Raw genomic sequence first — 27259 nt, 5'->3', positions numbered from 1 at the left:
AACAGACTGGAAGAATGTGTCTGGCCTTAAAGGTCGTGCTATAATTAGAAAAACCTGTGCCCTGCTGACTCCTCCAACCAATGAATTGCTATGACAGCCACTATCACCCTTTCAAAGGCCATCTGAAACACCCGGGCATGTTAACTGATCAAATGTTTTCCTCCTTTTTGAAGTGGCAAAAGTGACTGTTGGGTGGGGGTCGTTGCTATGCAGCAGGTCCTGCTTTCAGGTTTAGCTGATTTACAGTGTATGAATGTCTGAGTGACATATGACATGGAAAATTATCCAACATTGATCCAAGTTTATTTGAGATGTTAAACCAGCAAGTTTGCTTTTGCATTTACCATTCAGCAAAACTTGTTTCAACCCCACTTACAGGGAAACACTTTTTCTTCCAAATGGACCCAAAAACAAACCCTGGACGCCAAAATATTTTGTTATTGGAGGTTTCTCATCCACATGAATACAAATCAGAAACATGGTTCACGGGGGAGTGTTGACCCGTTTCGGTTGGACCTGTTTGGTTCAGTCCACTTGCGTACTGTTCCGGTTTACTTTTTCCGTTAAATAATGAATTTTTCTCTGCGTGATTTAAGCGCAGCAGATAAAAGTTCCTAGGCGAGTTTCCGCACGGACGCTGTATTGAGTGACGCATGATGGCTGCCTGATCTCTGTTTAAAAAATGTGATCTGCAAATTCTGATCAACGCCTTTCAGAGCAGATCAATCCCGGCTGTCGCTGCTACTGTGGAGCCTGTAGAGACGCTGAACGGAGCGTCGACCCTCCCTCTCTTCTCTCACACTGCAGGCACGCAGCTGCAAAAATGTAAACAATCACGTCTGCTGAACTTTCCCCCTGACAACTGATGTAAAGTTTTCATCCTACAACGAAAAATACGAGGCGGAGGAAGCTTGTTATTTAATACGAGTTTTAAAGAAGAAACTCTGGGCAGTGTGAGGTGAGGTTTTAAAGCTCGCTGCAGAAATAAAAACACGGAGCATCAACAGTCAAACACAACTGTGACAGCGTGACACTCATAGCTGCACAAATAACCTGTGAAATAATTAAAGACATCATGTTAGATCAGCATCCTGTGATGACACCTGAACCTGCTCACTAGGAACCGCTTCAGATATTAAATAAATATTAAATATTAAATAAATATAATAAAATAAGTCAGTAAATACAGTAAATAAATACAGTCAATTAATCACACCGAGCTCTTTAAAACACTGAACTGAATATGATTTTAGCGTACCGTTACACCCCTAGCAATGAAACCTGGCTACTGCTGTGAAATACTGCTTGAATATCAAGCAACCTTTCAACCACAGCAACGTGAGTCAAACCTAAATGATTCTGATGTGTGAATAAACAAAAGTCATTGTTAGGCTGCCTCTTTTCCTTAAGTCTTATGTTTGGGAAAAAAAAAGGTTTTAAAGCGCTTTTATTGAGAGTTTGTCCAATAAGATTATATAAATGGGATGTAGAAAATGATTAGCTCACACTTTTCATTCTTAGACATGCTAAATAGCAGCACCAGGTCCAGAGTTTGTTTTAAAATCTCAGAACAGAAACAATCAGACTGGCCAACGGGGTTCACAGCATCTCCCAAGAGTTCTTATTTAGCTTTTCAGTAGGAAACACGGGGTGTGTCTAATGTGGATACACCTGAGGTGTGTGTGTGCGTGTGCGCGCGTGTGTGTGTGTGTGTGTGTGTGTGTGTGTGTGTGTGTGTGTGTGTGTGTGTGTGTGTGTGTGTGTGTGTGTGTGTGTGTGTGTGTGTGTGTGTGTGTGTGTGTAAATAAAAGATGTGGTAAGAGCTACGCCCTGCTAATCGTTGCCTGCTGGCTGCACAGAGCTTTGATAGCATGTAGGTCTGTGAGCTGAATGGTCTCCTTTGTGAATCAGGTGCATTCTTTCACCTCCTTTGTAACTCTCACCATAACTGTCTGGACATGAAAATCTATGTAAACATAACTGGAAGCAGAAAAAATACAGCAAACACGAGCTTAAAGTGACTGTGTGTATTTTCCCTGGTGATAGGGGGCAGTACCTACCTAAATCATTACAAGTAAGCAGTATTTTTGTGTTCGAGTAAGACCATACCAAGGGATGGCCATAAGGTTAAAAAATCCCTGGGAGCGTAACCTCCAGCAAAATGACAAGCACACCAGCCTCCCTTTCATCACTGGCAACGAGTGAAGCCGTTATAAATCAACAATGCTTATGAATGCCGAAAGTTTTGTAACCGATTGTTGCAATTCAGTTAATGCATTTTGTCCTCACAGGCTCCTGTAGAAGGAAACATGGTATCGCCCAGAGACTTAGACCCACTACCATGTACTTAAGACCCGGTTTTTGTGGGTATATGTTACAAAGCTGCAAATATTTTTCTACAACTGGACATCATTCAATTCATTTTCAACAACATTTTAAAGTATATTTTCAGAGATTAACAGCTAAAACTTTAAAGTCTATCTGTTGTTACTATTTATCTTGTTTTAATTTTGGACCAATGGCACCATTTTGAGCTTTTTGTAGTCAATACGGTTTCACTCAAAATATTCAGACACAAAATGGTCAAGTGGTCATTAAAAGCAGACTTATAGCTGCTGGAGAATTTGCTTTCGTAACACAAAGAATTTTTAAAAAGGTACAATTGCAGACTGCTAAAGTAGGAGTGAGTGACTCCAGTCTAAGGACTAAATATCATAATAAATATTCAACAAATATTATTTATGGAGATATTTTGCCGTCATTGCTCCATTTGTGTGGAAGCAAGTGAGTAGTGTGACATTTTTAGAATTGTATGATTGAAAATCTCTAATCTGACAATACTGGAGTTTTTTCCCTGTTCTGCAGTCAAATAGTTCAGTAGACAGATGAACTGTTCATTTAATGCCTAATTTAACATTGTTGGAGAGTTTTTGACATTTACAAGAGAAATTTGACTAGGTTACAGCTAGTAATGTGTGAACTTTACTATGAACACTTCTGTATAAGATATATAGGAAATAAAATACACAGTAGCAGTGGGTTCGTTTGGTTTCTTACTTTCTTGTTAAAAAGAAAATGCATTTATTAAAATAAATAAAGCCTTCACCCTGGTACATAAATAGCAATATTTCTAATTATTCCCATCTACGGCTGTTTTAACACTCGTGATTTAAGATAGTGCCAGTGACTCCGTCACGCTGTCTTTTGCCCGATTTTTGTTGGTACTTGGAAACACAATGTTTTCCTTGTGTTTTGCACTTTACCATGACTCATTAAAAAAATCTTGAATTAGAAATTTTATATTCTAGGTTACTTAAGCCAATTACACAGTAGCATCAGCTCCACTCCACCCGCCCCAGCCTGGCTTGTTCCACACTGCCTTAGGAATGCGGACATGACTGAGCATGTGGGCGGTCTGTGGCCTGTGATGTCATGAGCGCATCTCCGAGCATGTGGGCGGGGCAAAAGAGCACGGAGAAGTCCACGTTGTCTCCATTATTAAACAAAAGCAGCCTTTATTTTCATATTTTTACTCATTTTAATCCAGTGTTTTCTCTGTAGCGGCCCTCTGCCCCAGGAGCGGTGGTCGACTGTCGCTTCCTGGGCGCTCTACAGGTAGTGTTTAAGTGGAAGTGGGGGTCCCCCTCCTCTGAGCATCCTAACTTGGTTGCTGTGGAAGACCTGATGCTGCCGGGGCAGACGGCTCCTCTGATGGTGCTTCCTTGCCTTACATTATTGTGTGTGCGTGCGTGCGTGTGTGTGCGTGTGTCCCTCACAGCAGTAAAACGGCTTCAGTCAGAAGCTCGTTAACTCCACAGCATCCAGAATGATAATGAATTGCGCATGTGGGAAGCCCCTACGAGCTGATTGTATCTGCCAGTCGGAGGTTCCCCCTAATGGTATGCGTGATTTTGAGTCGGCCAATCAGCCAGCAGTGGGCGTGTCTGCCCTGTTCAGCTACAGGCAGACCGCCTCGGGAAGAAGGCTGAAAAGACATCTGGTTGTTATTCACGGGAATGAGAATACTCCCAACCCGGTCCAGGCGGAGTGGAGCCGATGCTAATGTGTAAGGGCCATTAATGTAAACTACTGTCCAGTGTTATGCACAACACTTTTGTGTGCACATAGTGGCTCTTTGTCACTTTCATCGACAAGCCTGAATGACAAATGAGTAACATTGATAGAAATGTGTTCAATGCGTAAATGACATACAGATGAATGCATGCAGTTGGGTGTTATGCTGCCTATAGCGGGGTAAGTTGTGTATCTGACGACAATCTACATGAAATGTGTTACATTTTCCTTCACAGAGACAAAGACTGTACTTCAAGAGCAGTAAATACATAGTTTAGACATAAATCAAACTCTTTAAAGACAAAGTTCATTCATTTTTCCCAACGCATTTGCAGTAGTCTCTAGAATAAATGTGAGTCTGTGGGGAACAAAGCTCTGGCATTCTTGTCTCAGGAACTAAAAGTGAGCCACAGCAGAGGTGAGCAGAAGGCGGCAGGTTTTGATATTCGAATATCTCACCTCTGACTGGATAACAGTAACACAACTCTACTACTGACTCAGTTTGCTTGGCAACGCAGATGTTTTATCTCCACAAATAACAAAAGCCTGAAGGAGTTCTGCCATGTTGTGAAGTTGCTAATGCAAACGGTTAGCTTCTACTAGCTGTGATGTGCTCTGCTCTCTCTTGGGACGCTAAATCAACAACAGCCTTCCCCGTTGTGAGCAAACTTGACTTCATGGCGTGCAAATGTCAGGTTTTTCTAATGCAAGAGTTTCCTAATTTGTTTTTATTAGCGGCTAATGCAGGAAATAAGGGTAGAAGACTAGTTTCACATTTAGCCTGCTTGTTAAACTCAGAATGGTCGATAAGATTCAAATAATAAATGAGTAAAACATGGTTTCTCAGTGAACTTGGCCTTTAGAAAATATCCAGCTAATGAAAGGCAGCTTGTGATGATGGGTTTTAGGTTTCAACACCTGCCCAAACGAAACCATTTTTTTCTTTGACAAAAATCTGCTCAACCACCTGTGGCTATTGTTCATTAGGAAAGCCTTCACACATAAAAAAAAGACTAAAAAGAATTTCCTGTTGTGGTGAACAAAAAGGTAAATAAAAAAAAACATCTAAGGTGCCAGCGGTTCTCTTTACCACCAAAATTATCATTCCTTTCAAAATTCTCCAAAACCACAAATTCCAATGGACTCAGCATCTCTCAAGCAGATCCAACTTCCTCCATCATCAATGCAGCATTACAAATTTAAGGGATCCTCCAAGAAAAACAAACAACTTTGTAACCAATTTGCTCTTGCAACAAGTCAGTTTTATGTCAAAACACCCAAGAAGCTGATGGAAACTGCAGAGACAGCAAGTACCATTCACCGCCACAGCTGAGGCAACAAAGGTCTCTCCTTCTTACCATTGCTTTGTATGCAGATTATAAACATTCCCTTCATTTCTCACATAATCTCTCTTTAAAATTAGGTTGGCCTTTAAGTAAGATTTACTTCTTTAAAATGACATTAAAGGCTTACAAAACTCTGCCAGTCACTGATCCAATAATGCATTTTATTCTTGTGCAAGTCAGCTTAAGGTCTGTTGTTTCTCGTTAGAAAAATCGTTTCAGGGCAAAAGCAATAGAATTAACTATTTGAGCACTTCATAATCATACATCTATGCAAGCAGTGAAATAAAAACTGTACCTAAGCATCTATCCTGAGGTCTGCATAAGAAATGCTATACCTCGTCTAACCAGGTGTGTGTGTGTGATAACATGCAAGGAGCCCTGAATATTGGGTGTTTACATATTGTGTGTGCTGGGAGATACAGGAACTAAACAGCTGAAACCATTACTGGCCTCAAAAAGAGGGCAACAGCGCATGCTGGAGTGATTAAGACTGTGTCATCCCTAAAACAGACAGAACAAATGTCTGGCAGCTGCTTAAAGAAGCCGTGCTCATTGTGTGGGAAGTCTGATGCTTGGTAAAGCTTCAGAGGTATCACCCAGCCCACACAGCAAAGCCAGCCGATCAAAGCAAATTCAAAAATGTCCTTTCTCCCAGTCCCTCCATGGGCTGATAGAAGATATTCCCAGGAAAAAGACAACCTTTGAATAAAGACATTAAACTTGAGTCAAGTAGCTTTAAAAAGGATAAGGAACACCCGGGAAAGAAAAATGTAGGTTCAACTGGGCTTTTGGGCACAATATTAAATCTTGTCTATACTGCAATAGGGGGCAGTATATACCTAAATCATCGCAAGCAGGCAGTATTTTTGTGTTTGAGTAAGACCTTACCAACGAATGGCCATTAGGATCAAAAGTCCCTAGAAGCGCATCACCCTTTCGTCACTGGCAAGTAGTGGAGAGGTAAATATGTAACACAATGTTTACAGTAAATGCATTTTGTCCTCACAGGCTCCTGTAGAAGGAAACATGGCGTCTAAATATGGCATCGCCCAGAGACTTAAAACCACTCCCATGTTTTTTAGACCTGAATTTTATGGTTATATGTTATAAAGCTGCCAAAATTTTTCTACAACTGGGCATCATTTAGTTCATTTTCAACAACATTTCTATGGATATTTCCACAGATTTATGGTCAAAACTACACAATGTCTCTTCAATAGGGATACTAAGAAACTTTTTTTTATTTTAAAATAATTTTCTTAAACCAGTATGTGCTAAAATCACCCTTTACAGGGTATATGAAATGTCACTCTGACCCTATCGCCCCTGTGGCCAGAATACCGAAGTTTGCAGGCCACTACCTGCTGGTGGAGGGAGCTGTGGAGTGAAGTGGAGCTAACATGTTGGAGCTGGAGTCTCCTTCCAACATGTCTCCTGCATGTTATCGATGGTGAACCAAGCCCCCTCAAAAATTGAGTCCAACCCAGAAGTACCAAAAATTGCAGTTCCACCCTCATCCGCTGGGGGCTGGTGTCAGAAGCGAGCAAATCCTCATTGACTCCCATGTTAAAAATACCAATTTCACAGCAGAAATAAACATGTTTACAGTCTGGTACCAAAACATGTTTTTGGTTTAAATGATCTAGTTTACACTCATGACAACTCTGAGGGGGGTGAATTTTTTTCTCACTCTTTTGTTTAAGTGCATTAAAAGCCTAAAAGTCTGTATAATTAATGAGCATCAGACCCACGTGACCACAGAGCTAGCTCCGTGGAAAGGCCTCAGTGGAGCCTCGGTCTGGCTTGGAAACTGCTCCGGGATTTTGAGTCTCTGTGTTTGTGTATTTGTTTTTGGATATTTTTTGTGCAATTGTTAGACAAAATGACTTGCTGTGGCATTAATTGCACTAATAGAGCATCCAAGGAGTCTCCACTTCATTTTTTTCGGTAAGTAAAATTATATTTATGTATTTTAGGTCACTGCCGAGCTGAGCTTAGATTTTAACATGTACTGTTTAACCATGAAATTTAAATGTAATAGGGTAAAACCCAGTGCACTTAACATAATGCTGCACTTTAGAAAATGGGTTGAAATATAACATGTTGGTGGAGCTGGGTTACGACTATTGGCTTGTGGAGATCTCGGGAGACTGATGTTTTCCACCCTTATCCCCTCCTCGCAACTCGGCGCATCTCTGTCTGATCGCAGCTTCTGTCTGCTGCACGGGCTGCCGGCTTGTGAAGCTCTGGGATGGAAACCTTTCCACCCGGTTCTCCCCAGCGGCAGCTCTGCGCATCTCAGAACACAGCGGCGCTTGTCTGCTGTGCGGCTGCCGGCTTGTGGAGCTCTCGGGAGACCTCTGTGTTCCACCCGGTTTTACCCAGCGGTCAGCCCGGCATATCTCTGACTCAGAAGCTCTGGTGTTGTGCACAGTTAACTCCGGTTGTAGCTAGGTTGCTACCTCCGTTAGCTTAGCTCCCACCTCCGCGTTAGCTTTGGGTTAGCTTCAGGTTAGCTTGTAGCTAGTTCGACCGGGTGTCGTCAGTTGATCCCAGCCTTACAGCCCCACCCTCAGCTCCTCCTCTCTTCCCTTTTGTGGAATTGTCTGGGCTTGACGGAACCTGTGACACGGTCAAAATGGCGGTGGTGGCCACCTCCCATTTAGCCTCAAAAACGTGTTATTGGAGCCTATGGAAATGAATTGTCCAGTATATATGTCGATGTGGTGAACACCGTGGATCAGTTAGGTCTAGTGATGAACCACTCCTCTAAACTAATGACAACTGAGGAGACATTTCAGCAGTTAGATTAAGGTATTAAAAAGAGAAACTCACAGCGAGGAGATAAGTTTCATTTTTGGTATAACCATGGTGAATTAATAATGGACACTAGAGGGTGCTAAAAGCAAGCACAATTGCCTAGTATACTTTTAATGGGGAAAAAGTCAATTGAAAGGATTTATTACATGTTTAAAATTAATGGGACTATAATTGGCTCTTTACAATTATTGTCAATGTTTACTTTTATTTACTAATAAAGAAAATCAAGTCTTTCAAACAACTTTATGAAGCCTAGCCTGTATTTAAAAAACTTTTGTTCACATTTTTATATGTGTATCAAAAAAATAATGAACAGTAATAAAGTATAGTTGATATCTGAGAAAATGTGTGTACACCCAACAGGTTAGCAACAAGCCTGTCTGTGAGAGAGTGCATTAAAATATTTATTTAATTTTCACTAATCTACATATCTATGATTTTCAAGGAAAGTAATGAAGCAAAGTACAACTATTTTTGCACAGTAAACCTCTTAAGAAAAAAAAATACTAAAACTTCAAAGCACCATATCACAGCAGACCAGAGTCCCTCTCCTGGAAGGGCACACCATAAAACAGTACATAAAGAATATTAAAGTATGTCACCTCCAAGACAACTCCTTGCAGAATATCTTTAGGAAATGCAGGACAGGAAGAACGATCTAGGAGCACAAGATGGAGGGACTAAATTAGCAAACTGTGTGTTTTTTGTGGTCTTGGCAGTGAGGAGATCCCAAAGGAGAAATAATGACTGGAGTGGTATCTGGCATGAAGACCAAGTTTCCTTGACCATATTTACGTTGCTCCCAGTCCATGGCCACAAAGTCATAAGCAGCATCTGCTGAGCTATCTTAAAATTACAGCACTATTGAGGTCTTTCCTCCCATTTATTTCCACTCCACATTATACTGCTTAGGAGATTTTACTGAAGTTGTCATTTTAAAAGACGCCAAACTTAACCAACCAACACTATTAATCAGTCAAGCTAATGCTGCATAAAAAAAATTAACTGTGTAATAAAGTTAAATAACTGAGTGCAAAAAAGCATCAAAAGTCTCATTAACAGACAATGTTGCTGCTGCATTGAGTAAACATCCTTTAAAATGGTACCATTTTGGTTCAAAAGCATTATGAATTGCAGTTAGTTACCATGGCCTTCATCATTGAGCATTTTGTGTTATCTTTATTTGGAACAGAAAGAACCTGAAAATATTCAAGGACAACGAGCAAATCAACCACGTGATGAACCATTTTGTCTAACGCTTATCTTAGGAAGGTAATCAAATCGTAATTCAGGACCATTTACCGCCCACAACTACTTTTATTTAACATTTTAGATGAATATTGTGAGAACAGACAAGTATAGTATAATTGGGATTTCAGTTTCATAGAGGCCCACCAATGGGGCAAAGTGCCCGCTGCTAGAAGCTGAACCTTGGTGACCTCTCATCTGTCTCAAGTGCCCTAAACAAGAAGAGGAGTGGCCAGATTTTATTGTCCCAGCTTGAGAAAAGAACAGGGAGCTGCTGTGGCTTGATGGATAGAGGCCAACTGGGAAAAGTGAGTGTGGGATAAAGGAGTGTTATCCCGCCATTAAACTCTTAACTCTCCCAGCTTTCATGAACACAGATCTCTGGTGTTTAAATGCTGATCTGTGCTGGTGTGTCTACATCACAGAGAAGCTGTGTTATCGAGTGATTCATACATGCTAGACAGGTTGCAACATCTTCATAAAACAACCTCTACATGCAAGGCTTTAATAGTCACTTCTAACTTTGTAGTAGAGAAGAAGCAGTGCGGTCGGGTAGCTAAAGCAATTCCAAGTCCCTCTCTTTAATTTCCACAAAGGCTGTTGAGTCAAACCAGAGACATGTGTGTCTACTCTGCAAACGTCTGAATCAGGCTGGTGAGGCAAGTCGAGGCTGGTGGATGCTGAGTAAACATAAATGGTCAATCTGCCGTGTCAGGACAAATCATTGGAGGACAAGACACTAGACTACAACATGCTGCTAAAGGTGACTCACTCCACACTGGAAAGCTAGCGTATGAACTTTCAAAGAAAAAGAAAAAGAAAACATCTGTTATGGATGATGAGATGGTCAAAATTATAGATACCAATCCCACTGGAGTGCTAGACACACAACAATGGAAGTTGGTTGGGTGTGAAGACTTGTTATTTTTTTCCCCTCAGACTCGTACTTGGACTTCCTTCTCAAAGCCTAACTAAGCAGGACAATCTAGCGCCAAGGTTAACTGGAACCAGCAGTATTCTTAAGTTATTCTCGCAGGAGCTTAGAAAATGCTCACGGAATTGAGAGGAATCACAGCAGTTTGGAGGCTTGGGAGAAAAAAAAAAGACTAAAGTTGTGGGCAACAGAAGGTTGCAGGTTCGAGCCCCGCTCAGTTTGTTGCCGTCGTTATGTCCTTGGGCAAGACACTTAACCCCCATTGCCTGCTGGTGGTGGTCTGAGGGACCATTGGCGCCTCAGCTCGGGGCAGCACCACCAGCGTGTGAACGTGTGTGTGAATGGCTGAATGACTGGGTTGTAAAGTGCCTTGGGGGGTTCCAAGACTCTAGAAGGCGCTATATCAAATACAGGCCATTTACCATTTACCAACATTATAGAAATAATGTTATCTGTTATGCACATTTGTGGCTTTAAAGAGCAAGTCACTCTCTACCAGAGTCTTACTCCACTCCCACTTCCTGTTTGAAAAATGCAACAAATGCTGTTGCCTGGCAGACTGAGGGGGCGGAGCTGCTAACAAATACACACACAAAGGCACACAACTACATTGTGACATCTTAATGTACCAGCTAACATCATAGGACACCTCTTAGTAGGGCAGCTCGATTATGGAAAAAATGATAATCACGATCATTGTGACTGAAACTGAGATCTTGATTATTTAAGACGATTTTTCTATTTACGTTGATTTTATTTGTTTTTATTCAGTCATAAAATTGCTCAGGGCACAATCAGGACAAAATTAAATAAGAAACAAGATGATCACTTTAGGGATGGGTACCGAATTCGGTTCTTTTTAAGGTACCGACCGAATTCCATAGTACCGACCGAGCACAGATTCACGTCATTTCAAACGGTGCCTCATTTCGGTACCCGTCCATCATAACAAGAACTTGCCAGGACAGCTGCGCATGCGCAAGAGCATTTTGTCGTCGCTCGCTGCGAACCAGTTGTAAACAGAGCAGCATGGTAGAAAGAACGCAGGCTAAAGCTTGGGTCCACTTCACTAAATGTGATGGGTAACTGGGTGATGATGAAACCAGCAACAACGATCTAAGTGAGACATCCTCATCTTAATCTGCTCCGGTAGGTAAATAAAATGTTTAAGATAACGTTAGCTTGACATGTTAGCTTCCGTTTCGCTAATGGTGCATTCGCTTTCTCCTTGGAACTCCGAATTCCCGACTAGAAGAACATGAACGCGCTCTAAAGTTTGGCTTCACTTTACTAAATGCAACGGGTGATTGGGTGAAGATGAAACCAGTGACAACGATCTAAGTGTCAGGCATCATCGTTTTAATCTGCTCCAGCAGCTAAATAAACTGTTTAAGATAACGTTAGCTTGGTATGTTAGCTTCCATTGCTACCATTGTTATCAGCTAATGGTGCATTCGCTTTCTCCTCGGAAATTCTAACTTCCCAGTAGGAAAAATCAAATGAAAAAGGACGTTAAAAGGAATGAAGATACACAGTAAATTTAGTTCACAGCAAAGATGTTTGCTTCAGTTTAATTATCAGCTTATAAAACTACAAGGACGATGTTAAAATACAAACAGTTGTATGTTATTTATCGTGATATTTATCAAATATTGTTATATATTGAGAAAAATATATATTTAATTATAAAAGAGAATTAAAATAATAAACACTCAAAAGTATTGAAAATTGGTACCGTTAAGTACCGGTATCGATTCGTGGGTATCGGGAATTAGTACCGGATCGATTCAAATGTCAAAGGTACCCATCCCTAATCACTATAATAACTCCTGATTCCCAGTATAAAAAGACCAATATACTTATAGCTCATAGTCTATGACCCAAGGGCTATAGACCTTGGTTTAACTCATTTAAGTCTAACCAGTACAGACCCAAATACCAATATCTTGCAAATACTAACAGCAAGAATTATACAGTGGCATTTTTAACAATTAAATGCAAATAAATTGATGTTCACAAAATGTTGCATAACATTTATTTAGTCGTGTCAAGGTGCTGTAGGAGTGTGCACTAGCACCGTGTCCTCAGAGAGATTAGTTATTATTTATCAGCGTGAGGAACTTATTTCTATCTATTTCTACCTTATTTATAAACTATTTATTTACAAGTCGTCCATCAGTTAATGTAATAATTGTCCCAACCACAGCTGCACACCCCACCCCCTAACCTGGTCTCACAGCAATCAGAGGCAAGCTGCACGTGTGTTTAGCACGCTGCACGCGCACATTTAGCTGTTTTTAGCAGCTCAGGAGTCCGCAGGTATGGTGTGTGTCACTCACTCTGGTTAACCCAACAGGGAGCCGGCTCTGAGAGCCTTTTCTTTAGCGACTGACGCATCACTACATCATTCCCTTTCCAAATGTCCTGAAGAACGGTCCGGAGCGCAGGCGGTGTCTTTAGCTAACCTGCAGGAAATGTCAACGACAGTTATCCAGAAAGTAGCTAAGGGTTACCAGAGATGTTTCTGAGGTGCTCACTAAGTATTTTTAAGATTTAAAAAGTCAAGAAGGGGGTCTTAAAAGCTGTTAGAAATAGCGCCAAAGTCGCTAAGATGGCAACACTGTGGGAGGAGTGCTTTATTTGCAACTTAGGGCAGCGCAAGTGGGAGGAGCAAATAATCAGCTTGTTTTGTTTTTATAATCGTTCAAAACTCAGATTGTAATTGGGATTAAAATTCGATTAATTGAGCAGCCCTACCTCTTAGCCAATAGCAATGACAGATTGAAATTCAAGTGCAGTGCAGAGTTTTTACCTGAAGGGGATGCAACACTGAGTTTTAGGCTGAATATTTAAATCTGAATTAAGATGCACTAAAGTGCCAAATTATTGCCAACACGTGTCTACAGCATGATTAGACACTCGCTTACATAGTTTATCAGAAAAAAAAGTTGATTAGAGGGGTGACTTGCTCTTTAATGACACTGCGTCATTTGTGTTTATCTTATTGTTGAGACAATACACAGAAAGAGCCCAAGGGTCTGCTGTGATCTGGCTGATTGGACAGGGTTTTACTGCAACATAAAATACACTGCAAAAAAAAACTAAAACAAAAAGGTTTCTGAAGGCTACAGTGGGTCTAAACTTGTTATTTAAATACATCTGATGTGGTCTCTAGTGTGAACAAAACACCTTGTGAGTCTGTCTCCATGGAAAAAAAGGTCTTTTGCTCCTGTTTCAGGAAGTAGAAGATGGCCAGAGAAGTGGTGGATAGGAGGATTTGGAGTTTCACTCTTTATTATTGTATATGTAAAAATCTCACTTTTAATCAGCCCTTTCTAGAAGACACATTATGCCGGCAAATCAGCCTAAAACTGCTGTCACGGTGTATTATGGCGATGCAGGAATTTTGCGGCATTCGTGCCGACACGCTTGGTAGTAATACTGCTGTATCGCCAGACTTGTGAATGCAATACGCCTTGGCTCAACAGAGGGAGGTGTCATGATCACGTGTGACCTTCTCAATGGCCTAGTGGTAAAGTGTCCAAGCTGGAACTGGGAGATCAGGGTTCAAATCCCAATCGGGTCATGCCAAAGACCTTAAAAATGGGACCCAATGCCTCCCTGCTTGACACTCAGCTTTAAAGAGGTTGGATTGGGGGGTTAAAACACTAAATAGTCCAAAGCTGCAGCTCACTGCTCCCCACGGGGATAGGTTGGATGCAGAGATGAATTTCACCAGTGTGTGCTGACAAATGGGACTTAAAGTACTGCTGAGCTCCAACAGGCAACTATATTAAAAATGAAAGTAAACACGGCAATAAGTTTCGCTTTCTGAACAGAACCAGCTGAGATGGTAAACTGGAGCGATGCAGAGCTCCAGGAGCTTCTCTCCGTTAAGAGCTAGAGCTCAGATCATTTGACCATTCATGGGGACTGTGGGGGGGGGGCAGAGGCCTTTTGAAGCGCCTTAATGAGCATGCCTTCGATTGCAATAAAAAGCAAGTTATGTCCTAGTTAAACGGAAGTCCGCAGCAGTGCAGAGACCGCCCCATGCCCTCTTTATACCACCATTGCGTAATCTTTTGTGAAAAGGACACGAATGCGTCACATTACCGCCACAGTCTGCCGCTTCAGCATTGCAGCAAATTAGAGGCATTGTTTTTTTAAAAGTGACCATAAAGCAACATGAGTCTTCTACTGCCTCCATTCACTTTGCAACATTTATGTTTTATCTCCACAAATAACAAGGCTGAACGAGTTCTGCCATGTTGTCCAGTTGCTAATGCTAACTGTTAAAGCTCTACTCTCTCCTGGCTGCAAAAAATCAACATAACCTTCCTCGGTCGCGAACCAGGGTAGGTGAGTCCATGAATGCAAATTCACAGCACGGCGTGGATCTGTGTTGCGTTTTCTGACTGGAGCGCTTCCGCATCTATTTTAATTTGGCAGCTAATGCAGGAAATAGAGGTAGAAGACTTTAATCACATTCAGCCTGCGTGGAAAACTCAGATGGACTGATCGTACTTCAAAACTGACAAGTATCATTCGTTTCTCAAAGAAATTAAACATTTTGTAAAGTCTGAATCAAATGCACATTGCAGATTTACATAATAACTTTGTTCTGTTCTTTTCATACTAAATTTACCATATTAGATCCAAAGAAATGCTCTAAATCTTTACAAAATAAGGTATACATGAAGAATAATCCATACAGTTCAGTCAGGAATGAAATCATAAGTTCAGACTTTGAGATAAGCAGCTGAGCCTTAGGGTTTGGGGTATCGATTTCTGGAATCCAGTCGTTTTTCCTCCTGACAATATTATGTTACACATACCTGAATCTTTTTTGCTCCCTTTGCCTCCATCTCTGTTCTTCTTCAGCACTGCCTTGAACATGGCAAGGTTCCTAGAATCCTCTTTGAGGCCCTAAGGGAGGAAAAACATGAAATGGTCATTACATTTCAGGTAGAGCCAAACTGTACTTTTAAAGTGCATCAGTTGTCACTCAAGGAAAACCGTGGGAATAGTCCTCCAGCACAATATTTTGAAGGCTGTTTTATCAATTTACCTGCAAGCATGAAAGCAATTTAAATAAGTTTTCTGCAGGATGATTTGCACAAGCTAAAATCTGTCCTCAAAAAAGAGCAAATGCTGGATTTCCCCATTTCACACAGAGTTTTCCCACAGCGCTCCCAAACCTACAGGTCATCAGTGGAGGGAAGCATGGAAAGAATGTTTCAATATTTGAACAGAAAAGGACAAGTTGTGTTATCTTGTTATGCAGGAAAACAGTCAAATGCCCCAAATTCCACATGTAATTGATGTTATGTGCCTCAGCTTTTGTGTTTTCAATTGATATCAATGGCTGTTCACAAGCTAGTGAGCATTTTGAGTCCTTAGAGCTAAACTGTATAAAATAAACCCAGAGCCTGGCTTCTCTGTGCTTGTTTACTTTGGATTATTCTTGGTTTAATGTTTTTGTACAATGGTAAAAAACATTCTTAAAGCAGGAGGTAATTGTGGGGATTTTTTTTTGTTTCCAAACCATTTAAACACATCATGGTTTGCTACAGTTTAATGTATGATATTAATAGCAGCCCAAAAATATTTCTAACGAAAAGAAAATTCTGATTCTAACCAAATAAGGATATGTCATCTACAAACAAAACACACAGTTCTCAACTAAAGCCAGGCTCTAAATGTCTCTTACTGCTGCTGTGACAGAGGCCATCGATTAGCCCTTTTTCATTCTTGATCGTGTCAGATGAAACAATTGGATACGGTGGGTGGAGGTGTATTAGTCAAAGTCTTCAAATCATTTCAATTCTGCACTGGCTGGTCACAGAACAAGCAGTATGCTGCTTCTCATCAAAGCCAAATTTAAATTAAAAAAATAATCACTGGTAATCACTGGTAGGTAAATCAAAAATTTATCGTTATCGAAATTTCTGACTCCTACCGAGATAATTTTTCTCATGTACATAAATTTGATAATAGAAAAATGAAAAGATGTGAGTAGGTTGGCAACATTTGTGTCCCTTTAAGAAGCTGAACCACCTTGAGTTACGTAAAAATTGACTCAACATAATACATGTGACAGCCCCAACTTTTGTTTCTGTGCATACCCGTAGTTATCGTCCATTTTTCTTTATCGAGGAGAAATCCTCAATATTTTGTGATATTGATTTTAGGTCGTATCGCCTAGCCCTAATCACTGAGATGTTTGTTGTTTGGTAAGTCTTTCAGATTAGACTAATAATAAATGAGTTTCTACAAACGGTATTTATTTCAATAACAAAGGCTAATTTATCAACCGTTTCTCTTGTTTCTCTACGTAACCTAAGCTAGTTTTCCATGAGCACTACTCAGCCTGAACTCGGCCTGAAGGACTAATTGCATATGCTATTAAATTGCGGTGTGGCAAAAGGAGATTTTCTAATCACAAAGGCTGCGATTTGACTGGCAGGGAGTGGTTACCATTTGGTTAGCACAATGCTAATATACATAGAAGAACCCAATAGGGATGCTAATGCTAATAATGCCGATTGCATTCTTACAAATTACGAACAAATTATTACATTAGGAGTCTAATAAAAAGTAAAAACTGTCATCAATCATATAGGCACAGACAGGTATTTTAGTAAAGCTAGAAAACTAAGAGACGTAAACTTTACTGAGTTTTGGCTAGCAGCTATGGATGTAACTGAACTATGGAAGCTCTGCATAGACAAGACGTTGAAAACTCTAAACACAAAAGAATTCAATAAATGGGACACACTTTTTTTCCTGCAAATACATTTTCACAGTCGATGCTAATACCTATGCTCCTTCAACGGATGTGCTCCTGGCTGCAAAGGATTGCACCTTCAAATACAAAATGTTGTCTTTACTTGTGAGTGTTTATGTATGTGGTGACAAATAAACTTGTAGATAAATATGTAGATACATAAACTTGTTTATATTCAGTACAAGTTACATAGGGTTTTTTGCTTCAGTTAGTTGAAACATATGAGAAAAGCCTCTTGAGAAAATATTCGTGAATTAAATCGCAATTTAATTCACAAATATTGAAGAAAAAAATTGCAATTAGATTATTTTCCAAAATAATTCAGCCCTAGCCTGAACCGGCTCTGTACAGCGAGGTTTGAGTTAGCCCATCTGAGTGTAGTTTTGTTTTCAGGCCAGCTCCGTGACAGAAAGTGGGTGCGCCCTCAAAGGTGCAAGGAGAGGGGAGGTACCTGCGACACTCGTATGCTCCACAGAAACACAACTCATCACAAAAATGGTGGTGTTGCTGGACATTCTGCTCAGTCTTACGGCTTTTTGTCAGACTCTGAACCAGGAAATGGCTGCAGGCAGTAAAACAGAAGGCAATGAGCTCTGGAGCAACCAGTGACTCCACCCCTCCAGCCAATCAGTGGTCATAATCACGATGCCAGCCTGACTCAACCTTGCCAGGTACCACAACGGAGCCGGGACTAAAAACAGGAGGGAAAGTAGAGGGAAAATACTGAACCGTGCCCGTGGAAACTGCGGTCGGGCCGAGCTGCACCAGTCCAAGATACTCTGAGTAGTGCTCCTGGAAAACTACCTCTATTGTAGTTGTTGGCAGATGTGTGGGAGCTTGCAGCTCATCTCCACAGTAACAATAAATACCACCCAGGATAACACTCAGGAAATGAGAAACGCCCTTTTATAACTCCAAAAGCCAACATGACAAATTCCTTCCATACCCTGTTTTCTTTTAAAGCCAGCAGACACAAACACACACCCGGTGCCCTCTCTGAGAATCAGACGCCAGTACACACTCATTATATACTCAGGGAAGCCTTTCTACTGGCATAAAATACAAAAAAAGAAAAAGACAAAACTATGTCTCAACGCTGTAAGGAGACATTATTCAACAATGACAAACCAAAAGGATGAGTAAAAGCAAAGTTCAGCTGGGGATTTTCCGTGACCTTTGAAGGAAAGTTTCCTCAGAGAAGAGACGCGGACTGTGTGGTATGCAGAACGATGCGGATCAAGATTCCCCAAGCCCTCAAGGTCAGGTCCATTCCAGCACATTTAGATGGGTTCCGATATTAGCAAGCCCCCTAGAAGAGGCCTCTCGATAATACAACAGAACAGTCAAAGTCCCGCAGGTTTCTGCAGGCCTGCGCAGGCTAAAGAGACAAAACTACATAATCACACTTGGCCATGGAAACAGAATAGCACTGCGCTCATCCTGCCGTCTCTTTATCTGAAGAGAACAATCGTGTAGCCTTCAAAGTTTCTTTTAAACAATCCTGAAAACTAAAGGAATAGATCCAAAAGACTGGTAAGGATGGTGGCTACCTCGAACATTGTCACCCAGACATTTCATCACCTCAACGGTTTCTTTGGGAAAAGCTCAAGGTAACAAGGAAACATGACTAATATGTGGTGAAATGTCAAAACTTGCTCAGTTCAGGAAAGAGAAACTGAAGTTGAAGGCGGTTAAAAAGGTGCCTGGGGGTATCAACATGTGTGTTTTCTAGGTCACTCCTCATGTGATACGGCTCACACAGGCACAGGCTGTGTGGAAGAAAAGATTCTCACCTGCACAATGTTGACATGACATGGGGTTAACGGGGCCATGAGGCCACTCCAGTGTTATCTGCAAAGACGGCTATATATGGAATGAAAATGGGATCGTTTTTCCAGAATGCCTCTGGTAGGAAGGCATTTCCCTTTACATGGGATACTGGTAGGTTGGAGTCAACTTTGCCCTCGATTGGGTGGACAACAGCGGGAGCACTCGGATCAACTTAATCACTTGTATTTTAGTCCCGCTCTATTCTGCTGAAATGTTAAGGCATATCCAAATGAATGAATGTACTGGGATTTTAACATGGTTGGCATAGCAACATAGCAATCCTCACATTGAGCTGACCTTCAAACTGGTTTATTAAATCCTGCCTGGAAGTGGAACCTTCAAGCTCTCGTGTGAACTCCGTAATTATCTATTCTTGTGATTGTCCATTCACTGAGTGCAGGAAACAGGCCAAGCCTGGTCTGTGAGTTCAAGTGGTTCAAACAATGGCAGCAAAAACCTTTGAAACAGGAAGTATGGGGACTATGTATGAATGATGGCACTGACTGACTGCTAGCTACTGTACAAAACAAGGATAGAAATGTTGCTATTAATACTAGAAAGAGGAGGAGATTAGGCCAGATTAGGCGCTCGACTTGTAATCGGTGGATCCATACTGCCTTTTTAACTTTTATTGATTGAACAAAGCTCTGATTTGAAACACCTGTCAAAACACTGCAATGTGTATTTAATTAAATGTCAAACAAATACTTATATGAATAATTAAAAGTAATTCTTCCCATCAGTTAAAAAAAACTGACACCCTTGGGGTAGAGCACGGATACAACAATCACATCTTAGATAAGGACCCTGAGGACCAGGTCACCCAAATGCTGCATGGTAGGTGGTTCAACACACACACACACACACACACACACACACACACACACACACACACACACACACACACACACACACACACACACACACACACACACACACACACACACACACACACACACACACACACACCTAAAACTGAACCCACATCGTTTTGGTCAGCACGAGGATTCACTCTGCATCTAAAAGGTTTATTTATACAGCTTAACATGCATGCAACAATGAGTTTATACCAAAATAACCATTAAACAAATAAACTTCATTATACTCCTGTTTACTCAATAGGTAAAAGCTCTGGCTCAGATCAAAGCTACTATCTGACTTTAGAGGCATAAAAGTATAAAGGAAACAAAACTTTTATAGAAAACAGTCCATGAGAAGTAAAAGAAAAAGGTGTTGAAAAACCTTGTTGAAACATCTGTCTTGCCCTCAGGGAACTTACCCTTGATCTTTTTTATGCAGACAATGAATCAATCACTTAACATGAACTCTGTTACTCAGTGAGACAGTAACCTGCTATCCACACAACTGCTGGCTGAAATCTTTTCACGGTAACATACTTTTGGGAGAAAAGCACCCGTTCTGTGTGATGGTTTTAACCAATTCATGATTAGGAGCTATAGGGTTTAATTGCAGGTGATTCCCTAACAACAGGAAGAATTATTTCAGCCAAACACAAAATAAGTCTCAGAAGCAGATATGACTGAACCTGGTCTCTCACTTCCTCTAAAGTGTCAAAGCACTGCTATCACATCTCCAGATTTAGTTACACCCCAGACGTTGTAAAAGGACTACACCGGAATCACAGACATATACAAGGCCTACATTGATTCACAGAAACAAAGCACTATGGATTTACCCATTTTCCCTCACCATCTTGGAAAGAAACTCATCAGAGGAAGAGAATTAACTTAACACTGAGCACCAACAATCTTCAGAACTGCTGTCACTAACTCCCATTATTACTGCAGATTAAAGTTTATTACATTATTACTTATCTGCTGTTGGACAAAACGTTAATGAGCATCTCGAGTGGAGGGAAAATGGAGACGGACCTCCGTAACCTGGAATAAAATTTGACATTTGTCTCCCAGGAGTGCTGGCATTTGATTAAGAGTTAAACATTAACAAGTTGCGTTATAAAGTCTACAGGAAGTTCCCACAACACATCGCTGCTGTTGTTAGGAGCTATTAGTCAGGATGTCATTAATTTATGTCAGATTCTTATCAAATCCAAACATCAGGAACGTAGAGATCTTGTAAACAAGAATCTGAGACCCCCACTCAGCATTTAAGGACTGTACTTTTTAAAATTATTATTACTTCTGATTCTTTCTGGAGCCTCATCACAATAGCTGCAGCTAAATGCCTTCAAATTAAACATTTTTGGCATAACCACAAAGAAAAAACTATTAAAAAAAATTAAGTTGTTATGAAAAATGACTTTACTCTTTGTTGAGGGAACTTCACAAACCAAGTTCTTGAATGTTTACAAAGTCTAGATCCAGCCTGACAACCAAAATCTTTCCACGGATTAGTGATTCATTTTTAGGAGGAAACTCCTCCAATCGCTTTCCCATCTTCTTCCCACAAGCAAGAATTTCTACATAACCAGAACCACCAAACACTGAAATGCATCTGCGTCCTAAAGGAAATAACATCTAACTAATGCCAGCAGCCTTAACAGGACACATAACTTTAACTCAAGTAGGAAAGCTTCTGCAGACACCTTGACACACAAACAACATTCCAATGTATGTTGCATTTACAAGTCACACCCATCAACATATATACATATACATATATATATATATATATATATATATATATATATATATATATATATATACATATACGTATATATATATATATATATATATATATACATATATATATATATATATATATGTATATATATATATATATATATATATATATACATATATACATATATATATATATACATGGACAATGGGTTTCCATAGACTCCAATAACACGTTTTTGAGGCTAAATGAGAGGTGGCCACCACCACCATTTTGACCGTGTCACAGGTTCCGTCAAGCCCAGACAATTCCACAAAAGGGAAGAGAGGTGGAGCTGAGGGTGGGGCTGTAAGGCTGGGATCAACTGACAACACCCGGTTGAACTAGCTACAAGCTAACCTGAAGCTAACCCAAAGCTAACGTGGAGGTGGGAGCTAAGCTAATGGAGGTAGCTACCTAGCTACAACCGGAGCTAACTCTGTGGAACACCAGCGACCTGAAGGTCACACGGAGTTTGTGTGGAGGTTTGCGGCACTTTTTCATGAAAACTATCTTTCTATGAATAAAAAAAAAATTAAATCGGTAAGTTTATAAGTTATTTCCAGAATGAAAATATATTCTGCTTTGAGCAAGTTTTCAATAATTTTAACGTACCCGTATTTTCCAGACTATAAGTCGCTCCGGAGTATAAGTCGCACCAGCCATAAAATGTATAATGAAGAAGAAAAAACATATATAAGTCGCATTTTGGGGGGAAATTTTATTATTTTTCTTACAAACTCTGAGACCAAGCGTAACAGTAACAGAATAAACAACGCGGGCACAGCAGCGCACCACTGTCTCCAGTAGAGGATGGCGGTGTTTGAAACTCTCCCAGCGGGACAGGGGAGCACATTCCTGGGTCGGCGTCAGCCCGCAGCAGCGCGCCACAGGCTCCAGTACGCAACAGCGCACAACAGGCTCCGGCAGGTGATGGCTGTGTGTTTTTAATTCCCTGCGGGGCAGGTGAGCTGAAACCTGGGTCAGATCCAGCCCACAGCTGCGTACCACAGTCTCCAGCAGGTGATGGCTGAGTATTTTCAGTTCCCTGCGGGTCAGTGGAGCTCACTCCTGGGCCGGATTAGGTGCGTAACGGTGCGCCACAGGCTCCAGCAGGTGATGGCTGTGTGTTTTATATTCCCAGCGGGGCAGGGGAGCTCATTCCTGGTCCAGAGCCGGCCCGCAGCAGCGCGGTATAGCCTACATAATTTGGTATATAAGTTGCTCTGGAGTATAAGTCGCAGGACTGGCCAGACTATGAAAAAAAGTGCGACTTATAGTCCGGAAAATACGGTAGTTATTAGTATTTGAGATAAATTAGCAGGCTAAATACATTTCATATATTTCTAAAACGTAATACTTGTTTGTATCTTGTACAGCCAAGTAGCCTTTATTCTGGACTCAGTCCAATTCACCAAAAGTAAAGAGACATTATACAGATGAAGTAAGCACAAGATAACTTACAGGAAGAAACGGAAATATCATGAGACCCAGAACAAGAGAGCCTGACAACAGTCATGTGAAAATAATAATTAAAAAGTATGTATGTGTAATAGAAATTAAATTATATTAGAATTAGTGTAACTGTGATCCAAACAATAAATCAGCTATAGCTGATTAGCAATCGTGAAATGAGGTCTGGGAGTTTTTTAAGTTTCATTCTTTTATTACATTTTTTTTCTGAGATCTGTTACAAGGTCACCATGCCATTCCCTCGCCATTCTTCAACGTTGATTACACAAAAGCAGCAAGTGTAAGAACCAAGTACCTGTCTTGACCACTTCATGTATGGTTTTGTACTTTTAACCGCTAGGCCAAACCTGTTATTTTTTTCTCCATAGCCATTAGAATCATTGGAGACAGCTACTGTACGTGAGGCGTGGTGCCCAGAGAGCTGCAGAGACTCTCGGAGACAACCTTGGCCTCCCTGACGTCCGTGTCACCTGGTTCGGTTGGGGCGGACTGAGGTGGAAAGACCTTCTCCCCTTCTTTTTCCACTCCCTGCATGGAAGAGCAGCTCCTGATGTCCTTCTCATCCACTGTGGCGGCAATGACATGGGGGTGGTCAGCAGTGTGAAGCTGGTCAACATGATGGAGGAGGACCTGCACCGGCATCACCTTCTACACCCTCATATGATGATCAGCATGTCATCCATCACCCAAAGGTGTAGATGGAGAGCAGGTGTAAAACCTGCTAAAATTGAGAAGGCCAGGATGGTTGTCAACAGTGCTATGGCTACATTTATTTCTAGCTTAAATGGTGCAGTTGTTGTGCATCCTCACATCAGACATGACAGTCCAGGGACATTTTAGTTCAGACAAAGTTCATTTCACAAAGAGGGGAAATGATATTTTTTAAACTAATATTGCCAATTGTCTTAATGGCCAGCTCCAAAAGCAGTGAAAGACTTTCAGGTGGAAGTCTCGCTGCTTTTGAATTTTGCCTTTAGGACAGATTTAAATGATGATAAATGACCCGCACTTGTATAGCGCCTCTCAGAGTAAGGACTCCAAAGCGCTTTACACTACACACACACATTCACACATTGATGGTGATGAGCTACGATGTAGCCACAGCTGCTCTGGGGCGCACTGACAGAGGCGAGGCTGCCGAGCACAGGCGCCACCGGTCCCTCCAACCACCACCAGCAGGCAAGGTGGGTTAAGTGTCTTGCCCAAGGACACAACACCAGAATTCTCTGTTCAGAGCTGGGATCGAACCTGCAACCTTTCGATTACTGGACAATCCGCTCAACCTGTTGAGCTACTGTTTTCAGGCAAACAGGATAACCGTATGCCTGACTGTTATAGCTAATGTGTTGTTGATATAATTTATCTATAGCTGTAACACTGTTGACAACTCAGTTTTTCCTTCACAACCCAATGTTCCACTCACTCTGCAGCTCTCTGGGCCCCTTTTATTATTTTACGTTTTTTTTTATGTACCGGCACTTTGTGTCCTGTTATTTTATAAAATGTGATGTAAAAAAAATAAATGTTTTTGATCAATTACTGGAATTTCTTTGGTTAAGACAAAAAAGGAAGACTCATTTATGCCAAGTTGTTTCTACAACAGGCCCATTTAAGTCCAACAGTTTCTTAGCAGCCAATAGAAATGTGTTCTTTACTAACTTTACTTCATTTAAAAATCTTACTAAAATAAACCTTGGAGCCTGCCATATTGCAAAACCCAATCATACTTGTTATGCATTCAAGTAAATTTTAGCTTTGTAGATATTTTTTACAGATAGATATTTGTGTGCAAAAAAAAAAACCCATAAACTTAAATAATTTGTCATTCTTTATTGAAAAACAACAAAATACAGGTATACAGAAAGCATGGGAAATGATCATGTGAAAGTATTGCTCTATAAATTTGTTATACTATTTATTTTTAAAAAGAAAAACTAAAAATGTCCTGTACAGCAACACGACAGACGAATGGTGGTCTGTCTGTCAGAATGTGCTGAACAGATTTGCTCTATCAAGAAGAGCCTTTTGTGTACGAGATTCCCCTTGAGTAAAAATGTATGTTATTGTAATATTGGTTTGGGTTATGTATTGCCACATTAACATGTAAATGCTGAACTAATCTGGAATTAAGAGGGTTGATAGAGGACAAACGAGTAAAGAAGAAAGAAAAAGAAAAACAACTAGGAAACCATCATAAAAAACAGCAACCAGCTGCTGCACCTGTAAAGAAACATTTCTATGAATCATCAAGAAAACGTGGGATGAACAACTATAAACATGTAAACCATGAACAACAAACATCAACACGCATGTGTTCGTGCGTGTGCTGGGATGTGAAGTGTGAGACCTCCAAGGATCTGGTTCACTCTGGAACCGCCCCAAGCACCAGGAAACCAGCAGCCACCACAGAGCACAGAACCAACTCAGACCACCTCCCAGATAGCCGAGCACCTTGCTACAGATAACTCAGCAAGGCCACATCCAGAACCGGGCTGACACAGGTCATGGGCCACAGGACACAGGAATCACACAGCAATTCCACCTGAAACAGAATCATTAAAATTAGAATCAAATACAACTGTTGTTCAATATGACATAACTGTCATGATTATGAGACAGACTAAACAGACTTTTAGCCAGACTGAAAAAATGTTGCCATTTAGCCAAAGGTGGAGTTCTCTAGCATAGTCATAAGCCTTAGGAGAGTAAAAATGCAGTGTAGTTGCAAATTGCTTCACGTTTTCAGAAAAAGATGATCTTTTCTTCTGATTTATTTTCTGAAACAACTCTTTTGGAACACCATCCAAACCATCAAGAAGAGAGGCACATTCAGTTGATATTAGTGTCTTCTGAAGAATTTTGGTGACACTTTTCAAAGAAGAAATTCTTGCCTTCAATCTCCTTGTCTTCTGGGATTGCAATCTAAGCTTTTTCTGAACTACACGTACCTTTTCATTTGCTGACAGAACTCTCCTTTTAAGCGTTTTGGGATACTCTGTGATTTGATAGTAATGGTCACTCAGGATGCTAGTTGGCTGTAATGGCACAGTGTTAAACTGACCAGAGTCTGAGTCATTCTGGTGTTGAACACTGTGACCAAAATAAGCAGTATCACACTCAACTGCTTGCAGAGGAATGTCATCATGTGTTACATTTTGAGTAACAAAGACCTCTTGAGGTGAGTCTTCACACATCAATATATTGATCAGATCAACAGCAACGTTTATGGCACTGTCTTCCCCTGCATCTACATCTGCAACCTTCTCAAAAGTTTTAGTGTCACTTACCTTGTCATTCCTACTTACCTGTACTTTCCTTCTTGGAAGATGTTTTTTGACCTTAAAAGAAGAGAAGATTGTAGGTATAGCTGTGTCCTTCAGGCAAAGTCTCCCTTGAAATAAAACACACACACACACACACACACACACCAGACAAGATCAATTTCTGTATCTCAAAAACCCACTTGTACTCCAGAGCATTGTGTGTGTGTGTGTGTGTGTGTGTGTGTGTGTGTGTGTGTGTGTGTGTGTGTGTGTGTGTGTGTGTGTGTGTGTGTGTGTGTGTGTGTGTGTGTGTGTGTGTGTGTGTGTGTGTGTGTGTGTGTAAAAGCCATGTGGAGATTATTTATTTATAAAGCATATGTTGTTAGATTTTATCCAGAATCCAGACTTTGATAATATATATTTTAATTACAGTTTGATTTATTTGACATCAGTAGAATGTTTATTATTTTGTTAATTTCTCCTTAAATGCCTAACGTTTTAGTTTAAAATGAATATTTGTCATTCATCCCAATACATAAAATTACACATTAAAGACTGACAAAAACATTCATTTGTTTATTACAATAAATATCCATAGAATTAGATGGAAATTAATAACGTGATTGTTTCCCCATCTAAACAGCCCCAGTCACAGACAGTTCAAGGGAGGGGGCATTTTTTTCTTGTTACAAAGCAATGTAACATCTGTATATTATACAGCTAATGCTTCAATTTTTTTCAATCTTAACCAAAATATGAAGTAATGTGTTTGTACCCTGGAGTCGTGGTGAAGTGATGACTCCCAGAGTGTTCACTGCACAAGCGGGAGTGTGAATTGGGAGTC

The 27259-nt window shown here is 40.6% G+C and overlaps 1 protein-coding gene across 4 annotated transcripts in view; it reads right to left on the bottom strand.

Annotated features, from left to right (window-relative positions):
- Positions 1-27259, bottom strand: part of tanc1b (tetratricopeptide repeat, ankyrin repeat and coiled-coil containing 1b) — a 143998-nt gene that overhangs the window by 112753 nt on the left and 3986 nt on the right. For all 4 annotated transcript variants that reach the window (XR_008564430.2, XM_015966599.3, XM_015966600.3 and 1 more), the window contains exon 2: positions 15258-15348. Coding sequence is in view for 3 of the 4 variants with exons in the window: in XM_015966599.3 (XP_015822085.1) it covers positions 15258-15318 (61 nt within the window). In the remaining variant the exon portion in view is untranslated. The remainder of the gene's footprint in view (positions 1-15257; positions 15349-27259) is intronic.

The sequence above is a fragment of the Nothobranchius furzeri genome, chromosome 14, assembly GCF_043380555.1.
Source record: "Nothobranchius furzeri strain GRZ-AD chromosome 14, NfurGRZ-RIMD1, whole genome shotgun sequence".
Taxonomy (NCBI): Eukaryota; Metazoa; Chordata; class Actinopteri; order Cyprinodontiformes; family Nothobranchiidae; genus Nothobranchius; species Nothobranchius furzeri.
Note: the sequence above shows the minus strand (reverse complement) of the source record. Positions and strands in the feature narration are given on the sequence as shown.